Source organism: Lepisma saccharinum, chromosome 23 (genome assembly GCF_977018435.1).
Source record: "Lepisma saccharinum chromosome 23, izLepSacc3.1, whole genome shotgun sequence".
Classification (NCBI taxonomy): domain Eukaryota; kingdom Metazoa; phylum Arthropoda; class Insecta; order Zygentoma; family Lepismatidae; genus Lepisma; species Lepisma saccharinum.
In genome coordinates, this window is record NC_139251.1 from 11,233,428 (window position 1) to 11,256,522 (window position 23,095).

General features: G+C 37.2%; 1 protein-coding gene across 1 annotated transcript in view; it reads right to left on the bottom strand.

The window, feature by feature from the left end:
* The window catches only part of LOC146005375 (CIMIP2 protein CG18335-like), a 46,716-nt gene extending 24,395 nt beyond the window's left edge, over positions 1-22,321 (bottom strand). Inside the window, exons 1-5 of the mRNA XM_083144587.1 lie at positions 22,175-22,321; positions 20,232-20,328; positions 14,502-14,598; positions 9,359-9,471; positions 4-166 (exon numbers count right to left, since the gene is read on the bottom strand). Of these exons, the coding sequence (XP_083000713.1) occupies positions 4-166; positions 9,359-9,471; positions 14,502-14,598; positions 20,232-20,328; positions 22,175-22,209 (505 nt within the window). The 5' untranslated portion in view covers positions 22,210-22,321. The remainder of the gene's footprint in view (positions 1-3; positions 167-9,358; positions 9,472-14,501; positions 14,599-20,231; positions 20,329-22,174) is intronic.
* Between the last annotated feature and the right edge of the window lie 774 nt (positions 22,322-23,095).

Below are 23,095 nucleotides of genomic sequence, written 5' to 3' on the forward strand. Positions count from 1 at the left end.
TACCTCCCACGAAGTATTTATCTGGTCGACCGCATTCCATGAAGTAGGGGGACGTGCTCTCTGCGGAGGGCTGTGGCTGTGGCTGTGGATGTGGTCTGCGCGGTTGCTCCCCAACTGTCCCTTGACAGCCGCAGAGCCCTTTCCTAGCTGGACCTCTGGTCGCGACCTGTGGGAAAAATAATTAGATCAATGGAATGAAATGTGCACCAAGATTCAACATTACATCCTTTAATGTTATCAGAAGATACATCGTTTGAAACTCCATGACATAAGGGAGCGACAAGATCAGCCCCGTAGCTATGCAGGATTATGCCTCCCCTGCCCCCAATACCAAGTACTGATATTTTATGTGAGACTTGCGCTATTTTCTTCTTATGTTGCGTTTTATGATATTTACATACATCTTACAAATTTCAAACGAGCAAAGAAAACTCTTTAAAAAATAATAGGCTCTAGGTTATATTTAAAGATTCATAGTTTGCATTTCTGACGTGCAGGGCCCTACGGCATATTTAAGAATAAGGTACCTGAGCCCAATATCGCCTAGTACCCAATATGGCCCATTTGCTGTTTTTAAGTCGTTACAAGATGAATTCAACAGATGGCGTTAGCATGTCATTTAGATTGCCCGAATGACGTGATTGAACCTGTTGGCTGGACTAAAGCCGGTTTTAGACGAAAGCATTTCCTGCATCATTTTTGCTAGCATAAATACTATGTACATGCTTCCAAAAATCTTATAGTATATGGTACTTTACTCGGAACCATTTCATGTAACATTTCGGTTAGCTATTGCGATTATATACAGCATGAAAGGCACGTTGAGTTACACCATCTTTGCTGAGTGCACGGTGTTTACAATTGAAACAACTAAAATATTCTTCCATACGTGTACAGTAAACGTTGTAAAGTATGTATTTCAGCAGTGCCATTGTTTTATACCTAATAATGTTTTATAAGAAACGTTATTCTTCTGGGTTCAATAGTTATCGACTTTTAAAAACGTGAAGTGATACATTGTTTACATCTCACGCGGCCGCCATTACAATTTAACTCGTGACCTAGAGATGCCATGTCATCTGAAATGCCATAAGATTTTTCACTTTATGCGGTAGCTTTTTGGTCATGGCACAAATGTTATGAAAAATGCTCTCGTCTAAAGCGGACGTTATAGTACAGTAACTTGAAGACAAAAAAGCGAAATAGCTGAACCTCGTGATTGTGTTCTGTGTGATCTAATATTGCATATGTAAGTTATTACTAGGGAACGGAACTTTATGTGCTAAAATACTCAGAAATATTTATTTTTTTATGTGTCATAAATGTTGAAAATATGTGATAGAAACAGGAAAATATGTTACAAAAATAAAATAAAAAACATTTGGTAACGAAAAAAACATTAAATGCATTTTAAACACCTGAAATCAGTTTCTAAATGCTTATCTCTTAGTGAGCTATTTTTTGGAAGAGTTGCAGTGGATCACCATCGTTTTTTCCAAATTCTCCATTGTAAATCTGTGACGATTATCTCTAAAAAAAAATCTTATATTGTGAGAAAGATCGCTTCACGTCACAAGAAACAATTCTTGTATATTTGAAACACGAAATGTCACTAACGCTGAAGTTTTCCAAAGCTTCCTCTACTTCACCTTCCAAAACACGTGCAATTTGGCACAAAGTTCCAAAAATGTCTGTACATTTAGAGATTAGCACTTGTGCTTTCGATCCAGTGGGGGTAATATTTTCCCCCAATAGGATCGTAGGGGAGGCGCCAGAAGTCTGCCAACGAGCGTGTTCAAAGACAAAACAAACCTAACACTCTCGATATGAAAGAGGTGCGGAGAATAAACATTTTTCCTTCGAGGATTTCGAGGTAGCTGAAGTCAATGAGCGATGTTATGTATTTAAAATGAAAATTCGCTAAATATGTATTTACATGTGGAAAACTGGAAAATATGTGTTTTTATGTAAAATAAAATTTGCTGTGTTGACATGTAAGGCTATGATCAGAATTTTGACAAAAACAAGGGTCTCTATCTTATCTTATCTCAGAAAAAAACATTTATTTACCTAAAGTTCCGTTCCCTAGTTATTACTTATTCCATCTTTCAAGTGATAGGTGTTTATATCTCTAGTACATATTATGATAGCTCATAATTTGTACTTTACAACAATGTACTTAGTTTAGACTTTAATCTAAAGTCTTGTTTAAAGAGATCGAAAAACGAACAACATGTGAGGTACATTCAATATGGCCTACATAGAAATATATCGTAAAGAACATGCGCAAATGTGACATTTGTTACTTGATACGCACCCACTTATTGTATCAGTTTAAGTGTTTGATATGTTTAATATGTTAATTGTCTATTATGACGTAATTTGTTTTGTTCAATTGGGTAGTCTGTTATGGTTATGGACTAACCTTAAAACATTTGATTGTGGGTTGTGAGGTGAGTGTCCGATCTATTCAGATCAACAAATCATACTCTACAAAGGTTTTCAACGTTTAAAAATTCCATTTCCAATATCACTATCATCCATTTTAACAGATTTATCCCCTTCATTAATATGGATGCTGTATGCATATTCTCGAAAATGTAGACTTGAAATATAAAGTGAATTTTAAGAAACAGCAAAATGGACAAAAATAAAAGTGAATTATTTATAATAATTGTTATATATTTGTGATTTTGATTAATTTGTGAGACTAACTACCAACTTTAGAAGAAAACATTAAAAGAAATTAAAAAAAAAAAACAATAACGATGTCCAAAGTCGACAAGATAATGCTGACAGGGACAAAAAAAAGAAGAAGAAGAAGAAGAAGAATTGTGAGGTGAGAGATTTATTATGAATGTTGCTGGATAATGGAAGTGATTTTGGAAATATGAATGTGTTAATTGGTGTACTGAAGAAGTATTTTGATTTTAATACAATTTTGTTTGTAATAAGAAGTTTAATTGCGAGTGCAAGTGTAATATATTAACATTAACTGACATCTAAATATATTTTTGGTGTGCGAGAGTTAGCAAGGTTTACGTTAACATATCCTTATCTGATTCCCCACCACCTGAGGGCTTCAAAGTAGGCTGATAAGTCTCATGATCGCCGTGGAGGAATAAACGTAAGTAGATCCATTGAGAATATTCCGGGGAACGTAACATACTCTTATGTTCACGTAGAGTGTGTGGGAATCCCTAAGGATGATGAAGGGCCTTTCATTTGCCCAGACTATGATGTGTAAAATCTATGGTCTTCCGGTAACAAGTTATCAGTATGACACGCCACTTCCTTGTTTATTGGTTTGTATACGATGTTATTTCCTTGTGTAATATCATTATGTCGTTATGTAAATAAAAGAATAGTATATTAATATACTTAAATACCTGTAAAAATAACATTCTTGTACTTTTCTTCACAATATCTGTTGCATTTTTTTATGTGAAAGAACAAAATATATTACTAAGCCATATTGGGTACATATGTACCCAATATGGGCTAAACGTAACTTTTTAACAAAATCTTCTCTGCAGCCATGTTATTATCTGGAACTGACTTCAATTTTCAGTAAACGTCCAGAAATGTTCCCTCTTTTGAATCTCGCGATTAGTTTTACCTTTCTTAGTACACCATCAGAAACAATCGTAAACCTTAGGTAGGCCATATTGGGTTAGGGTACCTTATTTCAGGTCTTAGTGTCTCAATAACATCTTGAAAAACGATGCTTTCATTGCCGCCCTCTGTGCATGGCGCCCTAAGCTCCAAACCCCTCCCCCCGCCTACCCCTTGCTACGGACCTGGACAAGATACACGCGATACGAAGTTTTCACACCGATGTGAATCGCGACACAGTCTATAAACATCCACTTTTGCGAGCAGCAGACCAATACGACAAAATGAACCATTTTGAAAACGCCCGGTCAAAGCTTGTCCTGTCCCTATCTTATATGTTTCTGAATTACATTTATTTCTGAACGTTGGTTTCCAAGTAAGGCGTGCTTAAAGTTCCGGTCTGAAAGCTGCCTCAGAAACGAGCTTTCAGGAATAACCATGGTTGTTAATGGTCCAGGAACCAATAAATTCTAATACGATCTGTTGGGTTCCGCCGCAGGACCGGAACTTTTTCTCGCACAATTTAAATTCGGTCCAAGCTGCGTATTGTTTCATTGAAGAAAGGTTCCTGGACCGTATTTAAATCGATCTGGTAAAAAGGTTCGTGGACCGAATTGAAATACTTTACAGATAAAAAGGTTCCTTACGGTCCAGAACCCATTTACGCTTCCTGATTTTCTCTCCTGGACCGGAATCGAATTTATTTAAAATTCCTGGACCTTTAACAACCCTGGAAATAAGCCCAACCTTTCATACCGGAGTAACACGACAAGCTGCACTTGTCGCTTGTCGCTTGCGTGTGGTTCGGACTGCATTGTTTTCTCAATATCGTTCATCTTGTCGTATAGGTCTGTTGGTCGCGGATGTGCAGTGAATGCCTTTATATAGGGCTGAACCGATACCACTTTGAACAGATACCGATGCTTGAAAATTGCAATAATTAGAATTTGTTCAAAATGTTGATCAGTATTGGTGTGTAAATATTCTTCTCCAATTATATGCATCAATTTACAAATAAATTTGTTTTAGTATATTCAAAACTTACATCAGAATATTAAAATAGATGTTATGTAATAAAAAATATAGTTTTTCGTGCAAATTTTGTGCAAAATAAAAATAAAGTTTGAATTTTTCATAATATCCAGGATAATTAAACTCCGCGGAAGACCATAACGCCGGAAAAGTATCGGCTAGTATCGATAGATGAATTCCAACCAATACTTTCCTATACTAGAGGAAAATAACCAAACCTAGACCCCACTTCCTAAACCGGACCCCTTTCCTGTTTCCGTAAGTAGGTACTGCCGCGTGGTGGCAATGGGCGAAACACGTCAAGAATAACGAAAGGATTGCGTAGGGAAGGTATCAGGAGTAACGTGTAAGTATCAGGTGCTGTAGTCCGCCATGACTTGTTTTTGTGTGAATGAAAGTTTGTACATCGGTGCACAACAGTGGGAATTTTGCTAATTAAGAGAGAGTTAAGTAGCAATCTTGTTACAATTTAGACACTAGTAAGTATTGTACTTTGAAATTATGGTAATGGCTTGTTTGAAGATACGTGTGGTTTTATTATATAAACAATAAGTCTCCACGAGTAAAATGCCCTAAGTAGGACCCCTCAATGGATGCCTAACATTACAATTGTAATTGAAGCAAAGGGTCGTTACTCGTTAGTAAAGTCCTTTTACATATTGTTTCAGATGTTCAAGGGAAAAGGCAATGCAGGTGGGAGATGGTCGGATGTCCAACAAATGGAAAGGGCGATTGACACAGTTAGGATATTGGTAGTCTATGTTATATTACTTTTGTACATATATATTATTTATGCAAGCTCAATAAATGTAATTCATTTACTACATATCACATATTTACTTTTCTTTGCGTCTTTTCTAATTTTTGGAACTTGTTAAAGGAGGGGTCCGACTTTGGCCACTTTTTCTTCGTTGTTACTTTTCGCCCCTTTTTACAGAAATGCTTACTCGCAAAGCATCGCTTTAAGGTGGATTAAGTTACTCAAAACGTTAGCAAACATATGAAAGAACCCATTTCATTAAATTTCTAATAGAAATAATATGCCATAATGACACCAGGGATGACAAACAAAACGGGGATCCTACTTTGGTCACTTTCCTCTACTGGTATTGGCCGGTACCGATACATCGGCATCAGCCCTACTTTCTTATAAGCTGGACGGGATCCCTGTTGCTTCGATGTGAAACTCCCATGTCGCCTGTCACCTGTCACTTGTCACATGTCACTCGTCACTTCGGTCTGAAAGCCACCTACGAAATCATAATTGAACATTTAACAGCAGCTTACAATGAAATACTCGGTATTTCCTTTAACTGACTTATTGTAGTAATTTGAATTGATTATTGAAAGGTTAAGGGTTCGATTCTATTTCAGAATGAAAACAAGTTGGAACTGCGATTACTGAACACTAATCAGAATAATCTAATCCATATTTCATTGCTGGCAGGTGTTTGAACAAACAAGTCGACCAGATCGCTATGAATTAGCATATTAGCAAATGTTGCCATTATATCACCAACAGTTTCTGAGTATCGAATCGAACACACAAATGGAGGTATTAATCATATGTTTTTTCATTACACATTTTCCAGCTTACTTATAAAAAGTTCATATATCGACGAATTATACTAATAGGGGCTCTCATAGTAATTTTTGCTTTGTCTATTTTTACATATTTCAAAGGATTGTATATTATACTAGCTGATTACCCGGCCTTGCCCGGGTATTTATTTATCCCAATCTTCTATTGGACAGGAAAATAATGAAATTCTAACTATAGTGTAAAATGAACTTGGAGTTGAACAGCATTGGGAGTGTCACTATTCATCTCAGCGGCCCCGAAAACTATGGATTCCACACTAATATCGGTCGTTTTATATGTCACCCTCTTCCCACCCGCACCCCTAGGGGTGCCAGGGGTGTCTTATCCCCACAGTATTTCTTTCCAGATTGTAAGTCATATGTGTACCAAGTTTGGTTGAAATTGCTCCAGGCGTTTGAGAGTTATGACGAACAAACATACATACATCCCTATATATTTCTAGTGATTTTACATAAATTTACATATAAAGGATGACTGTCTCAAATTATCCTCTTTAATAGTGTTCATAAATGCATGGACTTTTATAAAATATAATTACCGAATATTTTTCAGTGTTTGAGAAATATATGTATTTATATTTTTGAGCCTACCTCCGTGGCAGAGTGGTTAGCTTACGACGCCAAGGGTCCTGGGTTCGAATCCCTGCATGGACGTGGGCGTCCTTTGTGTTTCTTTATCAATTTCATCGTATCATCTCTCATTCTTATCTTCGCAATTAAGCAAAGTGGAAGAAAAGCCAAGTAAAATAAACAAAATCAATCAATTATATTTTTGAGAAATGGAATGTGAGTGAGAATTTACAAGAAATATAGGAAATTACATATTTTGAGCCATTTTTGCATACTTCATCAAATTATTCTGCACATTTATGTACATAATTCTTAAGCTAATGTTACATAAAAATCTAGGTTCTATTTATATCCTATAGATATAATAATTTAAACATAATTTATTTTCGCTGAAAATTTCTACGTAGTACATCTCCTGTTTGTGCCTAATCTTCAATAACTATTTTTGTTTGACATTTTGTTTGGTTCCCATAGACCTGTATATACGTGTCAACGGGCACGTAGCCAGGGGGAGGGCTAAGGGGTTTGAACCCCTCGAAATCCTACAAAGATCTAATTTAAATAGTGTATAATGGTAATTAATTTTACTTCCTTAGCAGGAATAAACAATAGATCGAAAAAAGCTTAGTATATAATAGAGGAGGCAGGTTATATTTTTATATATGGACAACATAATAATAATAATAACGCTAAATTTTAATTTAAATTGGTTTATTTTTCATAACTTATAACAGTTATTATTGTAAAATAACAATTATAACCGAGGTAATTATTATTATTTTCATCATCATTTCTACCAATCAAGTTTTACCTTAGGCAGCCCCCCTACAAATATTTCTAATGACGCCTGTGCTCATAAGGGATTAGCCCCTCCGAAATGAAATCCTGGCTACAGGCCTGCGTATCAATACTGCAGTGAGACAGTTTCTCGCAGTGCTTTCTCGAAAAAATGTTTCTGAGTATTAGATATCTATTGGGTTCAATTATTGACTACAAAAGGTATATGATAACAACGCACTCTAAAACATGTACCTACATTGCTTCAAGTTTATAATTCGCAGTTCTTTCAACTCAACAAATCATATTTGTATCTTGAATGGTTTCAAGGACATTTCAATATTAAAAATTATTCATTTCTTGATCTTGATTATTTTACTGTAAAAGACAGACGGACAGAAAAATTGGAATCATTTTCCTCAACACAAGAAAACATTAGCTATGAAAATTGTTAGCTATCACGGAGAACCAGATAATTTATGTTGCATTGGGCTATTTGTACACCACATTTTATCATTGAAGCTGACAGATAGATATATTTTTTATTTGCTTTATTTTATTTGGCCTCTTGTGACACTTTTAGCTAATTTGTGAAGATTGGGATGAGTGGTGATATGATGAAATTTATGAATGGACAATCACAAACATCCATACCCAGGCCGCAATTCGAACCCGGGACCCCTGGCGTCGTAGCGCGATGTGCTGACACTCCGTCAGGCAGTGGTTAGATGGATACGGTGGCAGTCAGATAAGTGTATTTAAGGGTACACTCAAATGATAATGATTTTCTTTATCAAAACATATTATAAGCGATTTGTTGAACAGTCTCCAACGAATCCATAAATGATTTAGCCGGTAACAGATCCAAATATCCTTACTGTATAAAGTATCTCGGAAACAACAGATATGGCATAACATTCATTGACTCAAAGAATTTTTAGTGAACATAGTTCTCATTATTAATAAACCTCTACGTGGGCTTTCACAGTATCAAATGTATTGATGAATTCACTCCACGTGTTGCACTGTCGCCATTTTACTGTTTCGTCGCAATGCATGATGGTACCGAGTAGAGTATTGCATTGGACCACTTTCGCTCGAAAATACTCGATCGAATCTCCCACACTCGAATATATAGAATATCAAATATCATTTCAATGGGACCATAATCGTACTTATATGTGTAAAAATTCGTCCTGGTAGATTCAGCCTATAATCATCTATTCATTTTCATATATTGCTTATGTATTTCTAAGATAGACTAAATTACATTTTAACATGGACTATGTTCACTGTACTTTCAATTTCACTGCATCTTTCACTTAAGGATCCATATTTGAAGGCCCACCACTACAGAAAAATTACGGTTACACATGAACTACTGGGCTTCGAGCGTATACCGATCGTTTGAATGTTCGAGCGTTATTCGCTTGAGCGAAAAAAACTGTCCATTCCGTACGCCATCTAGCGTCATCCTTGCGAACTATTAGACGATCGAGCGAAAAGGCCTCGATGCAGCAATCTAGTACCGAGTGTTGCCAAGTACATGGAAGTTTTTTATTGTTTTAGATGTCCATTATGTTAATACTAAAGACCTCCACTCCACTTCCATAGAAAGTTTTCTATGGACAACATTTATTGGTTGAATAATATCTCGACACGCTGTATGTGGCTTGTACTTTATAATTTGTTAATTTCAATTTTAGGGTATGGACTAAATTACTACTACACTGCTAAGAAACATGCAAAGAGAATTCCTTACGTCTCGCTTAGCTCGGAGTTTCTCACTCTGTGCCGCTTCGAACTTCTTCAGAGCGTCTGCTGACGTGAGAGCGTAGCGTTCACCAAACTCTTCCACATTTCCGGGCACAATCCCTGCGAAAGGAACACACGAATGAATAACATCACAAGGCAGGAATAACCAGTGGCGTGCGGTGACATTTAGACTAGGGTACGCAACATGGGCCAACCGAAATGGATTATGGGGGCCAGAAAACCCCCCCTCCCGTGCCATCATGTTATTCAGAAAATAACTTCCTTCTACAATTTTATAATGGGAAATTTCTCATCCTTGTATCAATATCCAAATGTAAAGAGGTAAAATATATGTATGATATTTTATATTCGCAAATATATTCTGATAGTAGCTACGTAGAGTCCAACAAATTAACTTAGATTATTTCCTTCATGCAGTGCGATGAACATTGAACGGGAAGGAAATGGCACAATCATTTTCCGTCCTTTCAAATTTCATGTAATAAATTTGATAAATCTCAGTATCCTGTACTATTTCACAACACCTTTCACAGAGGAAATCAACGAATAAGGCCAACAATAAAGTTTCACTGTTTTTCTACTCAGTCAATCACTCTGTAGAGATATTTTTTTTCCTCAAAATGCCTAATATACTTTACAACTCCTGCCTGAAACAATTGTTCCAAATCAGGAACAGACCTTCCATTTCGGATTGTTTACACTTTTTTCGTAAATGCCGAAAATCTCTTCTCCAGAATGTCATCAATAACTCCCGGTCCCCCTATTTTATCACTTCACTGCACCGACAAACAATAGAGATCCTGTAATGTAAATAATATCAACGAAATACTCGCTGCAAATTTCACACGACAGAAGAAAGCAAAAGTCAACCTCTCACGGTACGTTGTGTCCGGTCCGCTATGCCCGAAAACAGCGCGTTCTTGTGGACGAATGAATCGGAGTTGCCAGTCTACAAAGTATTTTGCAGAAGTGAGATAATTAAGGACAAGTAGAATATACGTCAGCATACATCCCAGAACACTAAAATAAATTATGATAGGCACAATATAACATCCAATTACATCACTTTGCAATATCTGGCGAGAGGGAGGGGGGCTCGTTCGAATCCAATTGTAAGAATTGTGTTTTATTATGTTTTTCTTTTATCATTCATTCAAATCGTCGGGTCAACAATCAACACCCATGCCATGGAACTAAAAAAAATGTTGATCCCGAAAGGAGATAAACAGATACTCTCGTACTCTGTGAATTGTGCGAAACTTGCAAATTGTTCACATATTTTCCCCTCGACACAGTGACGACGCCAAGAGGGGGTTCATGCAAGACCCAATCCTCAGTCGGCCAGTCCATTCTGGTTCTCACCTCCCTATACGAAAAAAAACTTGCTAGCGTAACTTTAACCTCATATAAATATTTTATATGTGATAGTTTACGCGTATATTAAATATGATCTTCCACCACTACATATTCTTGCCCTCCTCTCTGATTCCTGTATCATTTTTTATAATGCATTTTTATTGCAACCCAACACAGTGATCTATCTACGCGTGGCTGCTAATTGTTAGTAAACTAAGCATTTCAGAAGAAAAAAATATGTTGACTACTGTCAACACTGCATACGCTGTCAAAATCTTGGGTACCCTCGATGCTTAGAACCGGGAAAGAAGTGAGAGAGAGGGTAAGCGCGGGCAGACCCAAACACGTGGTCGGGGCTGATATGAGCCAATGGGGTTACCTTCCGAATTTCTAGGGTACCAAACAGAAGAAACAGCGTATTTCTGCGGAAATCGGCAGGAACGCGGATCGGTGGGTGCCGAAAACACAATCGGGATCATTTCGGGACTACCTTCAGGAAGACCAGGCTAGGTAGGCTACACGAGACAGGCAGCAGCGTGTTCGTGCAGAAATCAGAATTTCTTGCAGTGGAACTGCTTTCGGAGCGATAATTGTTGAATTTTCATTTTCGGGGAAGACGAAAAATGTTGTGGGTCCGCATTGCGTACCTTGCGTACTCCGAATGCACGCCGCTGGGAATAACAACATACCGACTGCCCGCCTCACTCCCACATGCTTGTTTGTTCCATTGAGTTTGTTTTCTTAAGTTCACTTTATGCACAGAAATACTAATCGGGGCTGGACCTACAGTTTAAAGTGGGATCCGAACCACTATATGCTTTCACCGGGTATCAAATCCGGGACCCTTTGATTACTGCGACAGGCGATCATCCACGACGAACCCCAAGTCATTCACAGGGCAGGAAGCATAATTGTCATAATGGGGAGGGGAGAAGGAGGGATTATTTATATATGAAATTGTCTACCTGATGAATACAATACAGAATGCAAACATTTTCGTGCTATATTTAAGACTATGCTTTAAGTATCTGTGTCATTTCAATGATTTTAATAGTTTGATCTTCTCAAGGCAAATATAAATACATTTCAAATTATGGATCTTTTTTTACTTGCGTGTTCATCGGAAGAATAGTCCTTATATTTAAAATAAATTGAATCTAAATGTAAGCTCATACAATTTTCTGTTTTCACCTTCATCTGAAGTTACTTAAATTTCTCTCCACTGAGGAAAATATCCCTTCATATGGCAAGTGCTGGAAATTTCTACTGTTTATGGCAGACAATTTCTACGTACTGTTTTCAACTGTCTTTTAATGTGAACTAGTAACTTAAGTATTACAAACAGAAACCGAGGTCTCCGAGGACCTAGTAACGCAGTCTTTGAAATGTAGAAGTCCTTGGTTTTGAATCCCGGGTAAGGTATTCTCGACCATCACAAGACCAAAAATGAAATATAGAAAAACGATGCTAGGTTGTCAAAATAATTGTCATCTTGTTTTCGACAGTTGGGAGTTGTACATCTATCTCCCTCTTGGTGGAACCACACCCGGTCTAGTGTTATATTGCTGTTATTTCAGTCAGCAAGGATATGGCCATTATTACCATTTCACCATTAAGTGGGAGAAGGGGTTCCTTAAACCTTAGCGTTAGATGGCATAGGCGTCGGAGGCGGGGGCGAACTTGTCGGATACAAGAAAGCCGAAAGTTTGTTACTCTTATTGTTATGAACAGAAATAAAGTTAATTGAGTTAGTATTCGACCAGAATAATCAAAGTTAAAATGCATTGTATCGAAAACATTGAGTGAAAAATATAGCAGGAAAGTTATATTCTGCCATTTCATCCACAGAACAGATGGTTCTACTGTTTTCAAAATTCTAATAATTACAGTTGTAGGTGAGAGGTCACACAACATGGTTTATAAAAAAATCCCTCTAATATTTAAAGCCTTTTCTTGAACGAGACGTGCAAAGGTTAATATCAATATGCATTCAGATACTAACTGCATAAAAGGCAAAAGAAATAATGGATAATGGATGTTGTGCTGGATATAGTCTCCCCATTTACATAATAATAATAATTATTATTATTATTATTTCGAGTAAAATTTATTAATAATACATTCTTATTATTTTTCTACTATTCAACTTTTATCATTTGCCCAACCCCCCACACCCCGCAAAAAATTCTGGCGACGCCCATGCAATATTTGGGTGATTCTTTGCATAATTTCTCCTAGCTGGGAGAGGGGGAGGATGCCACACACCCTCATCACTCTCCGTTTCGATTGATACAGCGTTCAAATCCTACTCAACATCAGGACTGATTTTGGGAAAATAACAGAAATTTCTTGCTGTTTCCAGTAACACCACTTTCAACCTTTATAGTAATATTTCAAGGGAATGTGTGAAACCTTTCACACACTCACACAAAGCGTTGTGTGCTAGGGAAACATAAGGCCAGAGTTTGTTTTATTTTCATCGAAACATCTTTTACCTATTCGGTTAGAAGAGCGTAGAATGAACTTCCTCCTTCCATAACGTCCCTCAGTAATAGCAACAACTTCAAAGAAGAACTCAAAAATCTATTGTTAAATTAACAATATGTCTGTTCAAGCACTCGCAATAATAGGTAGCTATCATTATATTATCACTTCTCAATTAAGTTTGATTTAAACAACATGTCTCACATGTGATTACCAATGCGTATAAAACGCTAGGTTTTGTTATAAGAAGTACGAAGAACTTTAGAGATATTGACTGTATTAAAACCATATATAAAAGTATAGTGAGAAGTAAACTTGAGTCCCCTATTTATAAAACTTATGAAAATAGTCTCGAACGAAATCAAAAAAGGTTTCTAAGATATTTATATTTTAAGAAATATAATAGACCACCTTAAATGACAACGCCCTACAAAGACCTACTTCAGAAATTCAATTTCGAAACTCTTCGTAATAGGCGAAAATTGTTAGATCAATTGTTCCTGTACAAAACAGTAAAAGGCATATAAGATAATAGTTTATTTCTTGGACAACTTCAGTTTAATTTAAGGAAGAATAATTTACATTGTAGAAATATTTTCATCCCTAAAATTCCAAAACCCCAAAAATTTAAGAGCTGTCCGATTAATAGAATTTGTGATATGTATAATGAAATTATGATTAATAATCATTCCATAGACTTTTCAATGCCATTCTTGACTTCCAAGAAAACATTAGAGTCAATTCTGAGAGTAGGAATATGCGATAGCTAATACATAATAACTGTATTTATACTCAAGATTATATGATTATTATTTTTTTCATTATATTATTTATAAACTGTTCTGTATGTCTTATGTAATGAATACATTGTGACTGGATTGCGTAAGTATCTATTGTAATTGTAGTTGTATTGTAATTCTGTAATTTTGTAATTATTATTCATTATTATTAGTATTATTATTATGTACGCCTTCTGACATTGGAGGATATACCTCTGTTGAAGGTAATAATAAATAAATAAATAAATAATTCTTTTTATTGTTTGTTTTTCCCGAGCTTTTGTTCTTAATTTTGTATTTCTTTTGCTTTGTGTGTTTCATTCTTCCTTTTTCTAATATGCCTTTAGTATGTAGTATGTATCCATTTCTGTTAAATGGCAAAACAACCGTCGTACTCAAGCAATCTGGATAAAAATTGCAAGTAACCATAATAAAAACAACAGTCCCTCAATATTGATTTTAATTGCTTACCAGACACAAGCCCTGAATAAGCGACATTGCATACTTTACCTTTATATCCAGGCACCATAGGATTTCTGTAAACGTTGTTCTTGTACCATTCTCGACTGGGGACCATTTCGACATGCTTGTGTCCATCCTCCGGGTCCTAAATATTAAAGAAAAGATAAAACGGTGTGAATTGTCAAAATACTGCTGAAAATCACAGATTAGGCTGCTATAAGTTCATCATTCTGTGAAAGCAGAAATTTACGACGGTGTCTGGTATTCTCTCCACTGGGCAAATAAACCTCAGCAAACGAAATGTAATTGCCATCTTGCACACGTTTCTTATTTATACAGTAAAACCTCGTTAATCCGGAGCCCGATAAGCCGGACTTCGCTTAATCCGGACAGGCAAAAGGTAAATATATATAGCAGAATGCAAGGTTTTAAATGTGGCTAGAAGTCAACAAGAGAACTTCCCAAAGAAAAGGCAGTCAACCACTGATGAAATTCTGTTTCCCGCAGACTTTGTACTGTACTGTATAGTGTATTTAGGCCCATGCCCTTTATATACACCATAATAAATGTGTTTTGTTTCTATAAACGGACTTTTAATGCACTTTCTATTCTTCTTTTAGGTTATTTCAGTTAAACCGGACTTTCGCTAAACCGGCCAACTTATCCCCCCATTAGTCCGGATTAACGAGGTTTTACTGTATAATATTTAACTGTAACGTGACGATTTATTTTAGATTTTCAAAATTTCAGTTTCCATATCTGTTTACATCTAACTCATTTTTCTGATGTTTAATATAATCAGTTCATGGACAGAATTTTGACTATTGCAAAATTTGCAGAATGTACGGATCTATTTCTTAATAAAGAAAGGTTTTAGTATCAATATAAAATGGTAACACTATTAAGCCTTCCTTCCATGTTTAAAAAACACTGAAAATACTGACCAAGGCAGTGTTTTAGTTTTAATCTTTGTCTGAAGAAGACCCTGTTATACTGAATGCAACTTCAACTGGCGACTGACCTTGACGGTTATTTCTGACCCCTTCTCTCCACCAATCGTCTTCAGGGGGGGGGGGCTCGATGGGTGTCAACAAACTCAATTTCGAGGTACAAGCTGAAGAGGTCACATCGCTCTCCCGAAGCAACGTTGCCAAGCGTACTTCTGTTTTTGCCAGTTGTCTATTTGCGTGTTCATAGAGTGTTTGCGTGTGGAACTCCCTCGTGTAGGACCACGTGTTCAGTTGTACCATTAGCACCCCGCTGATTTTTGGTGCTGACATATCGTTGGCCGAGAAGACTCTTTCGCTTTAAGGTACGTTTGGCAACATGTGGGGGAAGCAACGCTCATTTGTTTCGTCCCGCGAACAACGTTCGGTACCTTGTGACTCGAAAATGCCCGATCTCGGTCGAAGAAAATTAAACTGGTCGCTGATTCGCTGTTTCCCAGCCGCCAGTTGGAGTTGCGTTCAGTATAGAGGGTGGAAATGTTACGTTTACATTGGTCAGCACTTTTACTTTAAAATACAGGGTGTCCGAATTGAAACGCCCTAATTTCAAATACTTATATTAGATATAATATACAGGCAAGAACGGTGTGGTTGGTGGCCTATGGTAGCTTAGCTGCGAAAATTTTAAATAGGTAATGAATAGTAAGGATTCGTTTATTTTGTATCGGTCCAGGGAGTGAAAAGTGAAAATGACAATCAATGCTGAAAAAGCGCAAACTGTGTGGGGGTACGCAGAATTGGGATGCATAAAGCTTAAGACGCTTGTGAAGCACATCGTGGACTGTGGATTTTGGCACCGTACGAACGAATTTCTTGAAACCTGGTACTTCGTGCAAATGCATCTTCAATGCGCTGATGTTCAATCTGATGTTCGTGATGGGCCACCACCATGTCTCTTAGCGACAGACCCTGTCTCTACATAGAAACGCTGCTTTCCGCGCCTTGATTATCCTGGCATCAGGAGAGTCTCTGTGACACTCTGCACGAAACCGTCGTCTTATCATTACCAATTCAAAATTTCCACAGCTAAGCTACCATATACCCCCTATTTCACTGTTCTTACCTGTATGTTATGTCTAATATAAGTATTTGAAATTAGGGCGTTTTAATTCGGACACCCGGTATTTCTTGAAACCAGAGTTAGGAAACAAACATAAAATTAAGACACTTGTAAAACAATAGCTAACAGTTGTGATGGAGAAATCTTTTCATGTTTTCCTTATATTTAACCCGTGGCGTGGCATGGTCCCTGGGACCCACGGCCGAGAACAAAGCTCTCATTCACGGAAGCAGTAACACGCGGTCCCCCAGCTATTCGGTTGCTTCATATTTTGGACACGTAACCCAATGGCGCCACTTCACTCGCTGCGTTTTAGTTTCAGAGCAACAGCCACGTGGGTCCCACGGACCACGCGACGCTCTTTGCGCAAGTCTTTCGATATGGAACCTGGTGCGAGAATCCAAATCTTTTAGTGGAAATATCCTCCTCATACTTCAAGAAGTTGGAAGCGGAAGTGAATTAGGTTAGGTGGGAGAAAGCGAAAGGCTGAACCTCGCCTTTTAATAAAGAAAATTTCAATTGAAATTGAATTATCAGATCTGGAGTCTGATCGTAGCGTTCCAACATGAAATAGGGATGCAACTTGCCCTTCCCGTTTATTACTATTGATGGTAGAGACAGCCCTGAACGGGCCAGGTACAAATATCTAACTTAACATTAATATAGACTCATGATTCGGTTTAGACTGAAATGGGCAATGCGAATGGCAGATAAAGGGTGCAGGCTACCTTACCCTGTTCGGTTTAGAAAACAGACCAATAGCTCCTGCTTCTCCGATGATTTCAAGTAAAAAGACCTCGTGTCGCTCTCATGCACACTTATTTAAAACCCTCGCTTGGGCTCTCGTCACCTCTAGTCAAAGGCCAGTGTTCTTACCATTTCCTGTAAAAAGCTTATCCTGCACATTTCTGAGCAGGAGCTGACAAGATCTGCCAGGGTCAATATTTCTTAACCGAACGGATATGCTACGTGATGAAGGTTATAATGAAACACTTATTTCCACTGACTATCGCTTCGATCAATGAGCTTCTCCCCTCATTTTGATATTGTGCAGACATTTTTATGTGTGATTTGTTTTATCTGATTTTATTTTATTTTGTTAACGGCATTTATGCTATGTGATAATTGAACAACTAAATCATCTTTTGTATTTTACAGTCATATCATGACGGTCTCCTAGAACTGGGGACTTCTAGATGTCCCAATGGGTTGATGTAGCTCACTGATCATTCATTCTCGTCTATTGAGCATCTCGCTATTCATGGTAGGTGCGAGAGGTAATAACTACAAATATATGAATGGCAAAATGCAACACCTGAGTTTTAAACTCCTACAGACTGGATCTGCAAGGTGAATGGAAATACATGTCTCTCACTGCATGGAAATGCTCCCTCGAGGTGTTGAACATCGGACTGCTTAAGACTCCCTCTCTCCTTGACTCTTGCTCGAAGTTCTGCACCCTCTGACTGCTAGTTTAGAAACTGACTACTGACCTCTCTCTCCCCAGATACTTATTCAGATTGATTTTGCTAAACAAATGCAGAGTCAGACCTGTAGTCTCTTCCTTGATTGCCATTGGTTACGTCAGTCTGCAACGATGGCGATCAATGAAGTTCGGCAATGTCTGATAAGACATTCCTTAGATGGTTCTAGCAATTTCCCGTTTGGAAAGGTGATGGTGTAATGGTCGGATTGACCATTACTGGTTTGGTATATTGTATTAATTAATTGCTGGCCAGCTACAAGGTGTAGGGTTAAGTAATATGTTTCCGTGAGTGTACTTTTATGTTATTATTGCATGTAAGTGTATGTGCTTATTGGATTGTGCTTTATTGGATATTAGATTCCCCTGTTTTTTATCTCCCCTGTTGGGGGAGCTAGCTATCTTTCAAAAGACCGTTTCAGTGGAATTTTCCAACGCTACGGGTTCCACTTCCACGGACGTTTACCCCGACTATAAAAAAGGCCAGTGGGCTTTAGAGAAAAACAGTGTTTTCCCATTGATCGACGAAAGAGGAACATCTCCTCAAGTTTAGTCCATTTTTGGTGGCTAGACTTACTATAATAATATAGCATTTGGTGTAAGCCAACCCCTGTTGCTGTCCCAAGTCCCCTTTTAGAAAAAGCTTTCAATATGTGGATATTTCCGTATTGAATAATTGATGCCCGAAAGAAAGAGTGAAGGCGTAAGGAAACGCATTGTAATGAACGGAATATCATTTAAGCTGAGGGTAGGCCCTCAGAGATAGTTATGCTAACGCTGCGGTAAAGGAAGTGCCGATGGTGTAAGCCATAGGTGCGCAATTATGTTGAATTAAGGAAATTGGTTGATTATGTAAATGCACACATGGAAGCAGTATGTAAATATGTACATATATAACAAGGTATAATAAACCAATATATCCTACTAGAAATGTTATGATTCCAAGAACTACGGTACTGTCCATTTAAACCAGTTGTCTATTCACTTGCTGTACATGTGTAAACGAACCAGGGACTAAAAAATATAAATTGTTATGTGAAAACCCCCTTTTGTAAATCCGGCGCAAATATAATCTGCTCGCTTGGCACCCAGGGTGAGGTGAAAGGAGAGATTTGAAGGATTAAGGCAGAAAGTAAATCAAGAGGGCCCGGATAAAACAAGGGATGGGGGGCCGACGTTTTCACAATGGCTAAATGACTGGGATTTTAGAGTTCGTTGGACGTTACATTTCGAAAAATCTACAGATTGTTACGATATGACAATGTATTTATAGAGCCACATACGAATATGTGACAATATTTTTGTAGCGTTAGATAAAGTAAGTCATAGAAACGGCAATAACGGAAATAGTTTAAATAATTTTTGTCATAATTCCATAAAGAAGGTCCAAAATAATATTTGGATAACTCTTGGAAACAGTAAACTCAAGTTCATTGCCCACGGGACCATACGACGCCCTTTGTGTTACAATCTGGCACCACGCCCGTTACGGGTTGAAAGATAAATAATAATAATAATAAAAATACATAATAACTATACCATGCCGTAACATGCAATAAATTAGAACACATTCACTTTAAGGCTGGTTACATCAACAGTTATTTTTTCTGTGTTCGATTTATCCTCTATATTAGTATCGTATCACGTCAAAGGCGTGATTTGAACCCGGAACCCCTGGCGTCGTAACTCGATAGTATGATCACTAAAACAAGGGGTCCGGCTGAGGCGCTGGAAGTAGCTTGTTACAAGCATATTACACCGGTGACCTTCAGTGGATCTTTTAACTCCGCAAACACGGGAATCGACAGGAAATCTTATGAAATAAAGTCAGATTTATGCAAAAAGTGCAGTTAAAGACAGAATGGAACTCGCTCAACGGCTTTAACGATCGGAAATTTGAATCCCCTTTTAATAGATCGCGATAACAGATCTCACCCCAGTTGTAGTCCGAAAGTTATAGAGTAAACAGTGGTTGTCTTCAAGTTATAGATTGAATATCGGTGCTACACTAGAGTTAGAAGAGGGGAGTTGCGCTCCCTAAAGACGTCTCATTTCAGGACCGTGCCTTATCTACCAAATCAGCGGAGACGATCATGTCTACAGGGATCTACAGGTAAACGAACATCCTTTCTATTGTTATCATGATTTCAAAGCACGTTTCGAACATTTTACTGCATATGAACCCTCTAGTTGATAATTATAGAATATAGGGTGTGTCCTTGACTCACCCGAGGGACCTTGTAGTCGTAGGAACACACATCAACCTTTTGGGCCGCCCGTTCCCTTTCTTCCTTAGCCCTTTCGCAGGGACACAATTTCTCCAGTCTAGAAAGAACAAACAAAGCTAGGAGTACTAACGTTCTCTTATAATGTAAAAAACTTGTGAGTTGTACAGTCACGGACAGTTCTGGGTTGTAACAACCCCGTTGACTTTCAATAGGATCATTACAACCCAGAAGTGTCCGTGACTGTACGTACATACATCTATATTCAGAACCTGAAGTTTAAAAATAAAGACAACAAACACGTAAACAAATTAATTTGATTTTCTAAAACACTATCTGTCAAGTTTGAAGTAGAATATTTTTGAGAAAATACTAAATTTGTCACACGTTTAGTGGTAAATAAACACAATTTTTTTTTATTATTTGATTTAGTTTATTTTACTTCGCGTTTTGTGCCTCTTGGCTAATTTGCGAAGATGGGGATAAGTGATGAAAGGATGAAATTGATGAATGGACTTTCACAAACAACCAAGCCCGAGCGGGATTCGAACCCGGAACCCCTGGCGTTGCGGCGCGATGTGCTAACCACTCGACCACAGGGCCCGGCGAAACACAATTGAGTGTGATAACTATTCACAGTAGTTAGTATAGCCCTAAAGATTTGATTCAAGTGTAAAACATCTGTCTGATACGGCAGATGTTACCGGCACAAGAATTCAAATAGCACACATTTGTGTCATAGGAGGCAATTAATTACAAAATTGATGATATTCAAGCACAAGATAAAATCAATGCTTCTGAAGCATGTTTTTTTTTCTATAGTTGAATACATGGAAGCGACTTTTACATAAGGCAAATGTACATAATGTAGTATAATCACATATTATTTTTGTAAAATTAAATGTGAAATGAAAGTGGATAATTAGTATCACCTAGAAGTAGGCTGTAATGTTCTATATCTTCTCATGTTATATTTTTTTTGTGATTTTGATATAATACCAGAGTAAGACCCAATTTTTTACAATTTTTGGCTATATATTTTGTATTTGTAAAATCTATTAATGTAGTATTGTATTGTAATGTAAGTATTGACATGTCCTATATTACCATGTACTGTAATTTGTACACACCGGTAGTCCTTGGACGCAAATAAACTAAACTAAACTAAACTAAATAATTAGTACTGATCGTGTGCAGATAATTCAATGACACCATAAACGTTATATAATATAGTAGCCTATAATCATGGAAATATTTCATGGAATTTCATGAAATGGTAAGATTCTAGCGATGTGGATCCCAGAGGTTGGTTGGCTACTTGACTTGACGTTCTCTCATGGATTTAAACACCCGCGGATAGCGAGAGGAGTTGCCGGTGTGATGCGAAAAAATCTGTCTAGGCGAAATGAGATTTTACCTCGTTGCACGTGGTTAAATGAAGAAGAAAATTATTAACTAGATAACAGGCCATTTTTTAATGTTGCATTTTTTTTTTTTTAATTTTACGTCCTGTTATCTCGCAGATGACTAAAAAATCTGATTTTCTATAAGATTTCTTTGAATAAATAGAAATATGTAGATAGTTTATGGTCAATTACACAATATTTTTAAAAAATTTCCTCATATATAACAGTGTAAAATATTTATCACCTTTTAAAATGTATTAAGTAATTTCTTTTTTAAAAAATGCATATAAATACTACCTTCGACCCGTGGCTCGCCAGCCCTTTAAGGGCCTTGGCCTATCTCTCGACTGCCAGTCTCCCTCCGACAATCCTTATGGAGTTCTTCAACCGGTAATGGGGTGACGTGGGGTGAGCACGTCGAACCCCCAGCCGTTATAGGAGATTTTTATGATATAAAAATATTCGAGTCGTAAATTTTCTCGGCTGTGTTAACACTTTCTTACAGTACATATTTTAAAATAATAATTCAGAAATACTTACTTGAGTTTGCCTAGGTTTGTGATAGCGATCGACATTTTGTTTGTTTCGACGAACTAGAATTTATCAAAATTTATAATTTAACTTTTGGAAGGAAATATGTTTGAATATTAAAAAAAACTGAAAATTTAGATGCCGGACTGAAATGAAGTAATGGCCGAAATGTTAGAATGTTGCTAAGCAATCATTGCATCGTTGAAATAATGTTATTGTTTATTTTATTTAATAATTGCATCACGCATGCCACTGTTATGAAAGTGTATCAAGACAAAAAGTTGTGGTTTTCTAGACTCTACTTGACACTACCAGTGGCGTACGCAAGAGGGGTTACGGGGTTTAACCCCAATGAGCTTTTCGTCATTGCCTTGTAATCAAGGGGTCCTGGGTTCGATACCCGGTGGAGGCACAAGTGGTTCGGATCCCACTTTAAACTGTAGGTCCAGTCCCGATTAGCCTTACTGTGCATAAAGTGGACTTAAAACAGCAACTCAAACCAAACCCAATGAGCTTTTGAAATATTATGAAAAATGCTGTGCAAAAATTAAAAATGGCCAATTTATCACAGTCAAAGATCTGCGACAATACTACTACTACTACTACAAATAATAATAATTTGACATTATTCCCATGCAGCACGGAGAAAATCACAGCATTTCAAACACATGTGTCTTTCAGAGTAAATACCTTCAAAATAAAATATGAGGCCAACTATGATATAAAAGAGAAAAAAGTTGTCTTGTATCTCAGCTGCAATAATGTTCAATGTCCAATGAACATGTATTTTATGTGTGTGAACCAGTGGCGTATGCTGGTTCTAACGAGTGAGTAATCTCCGAACTTTTGATCCTCAAACTCCAAAAGTTTCCGTGCAATTTATGTCAAGCTCCATATTGGATTTAGGAATATTGTGTCGGAATGTTTGTC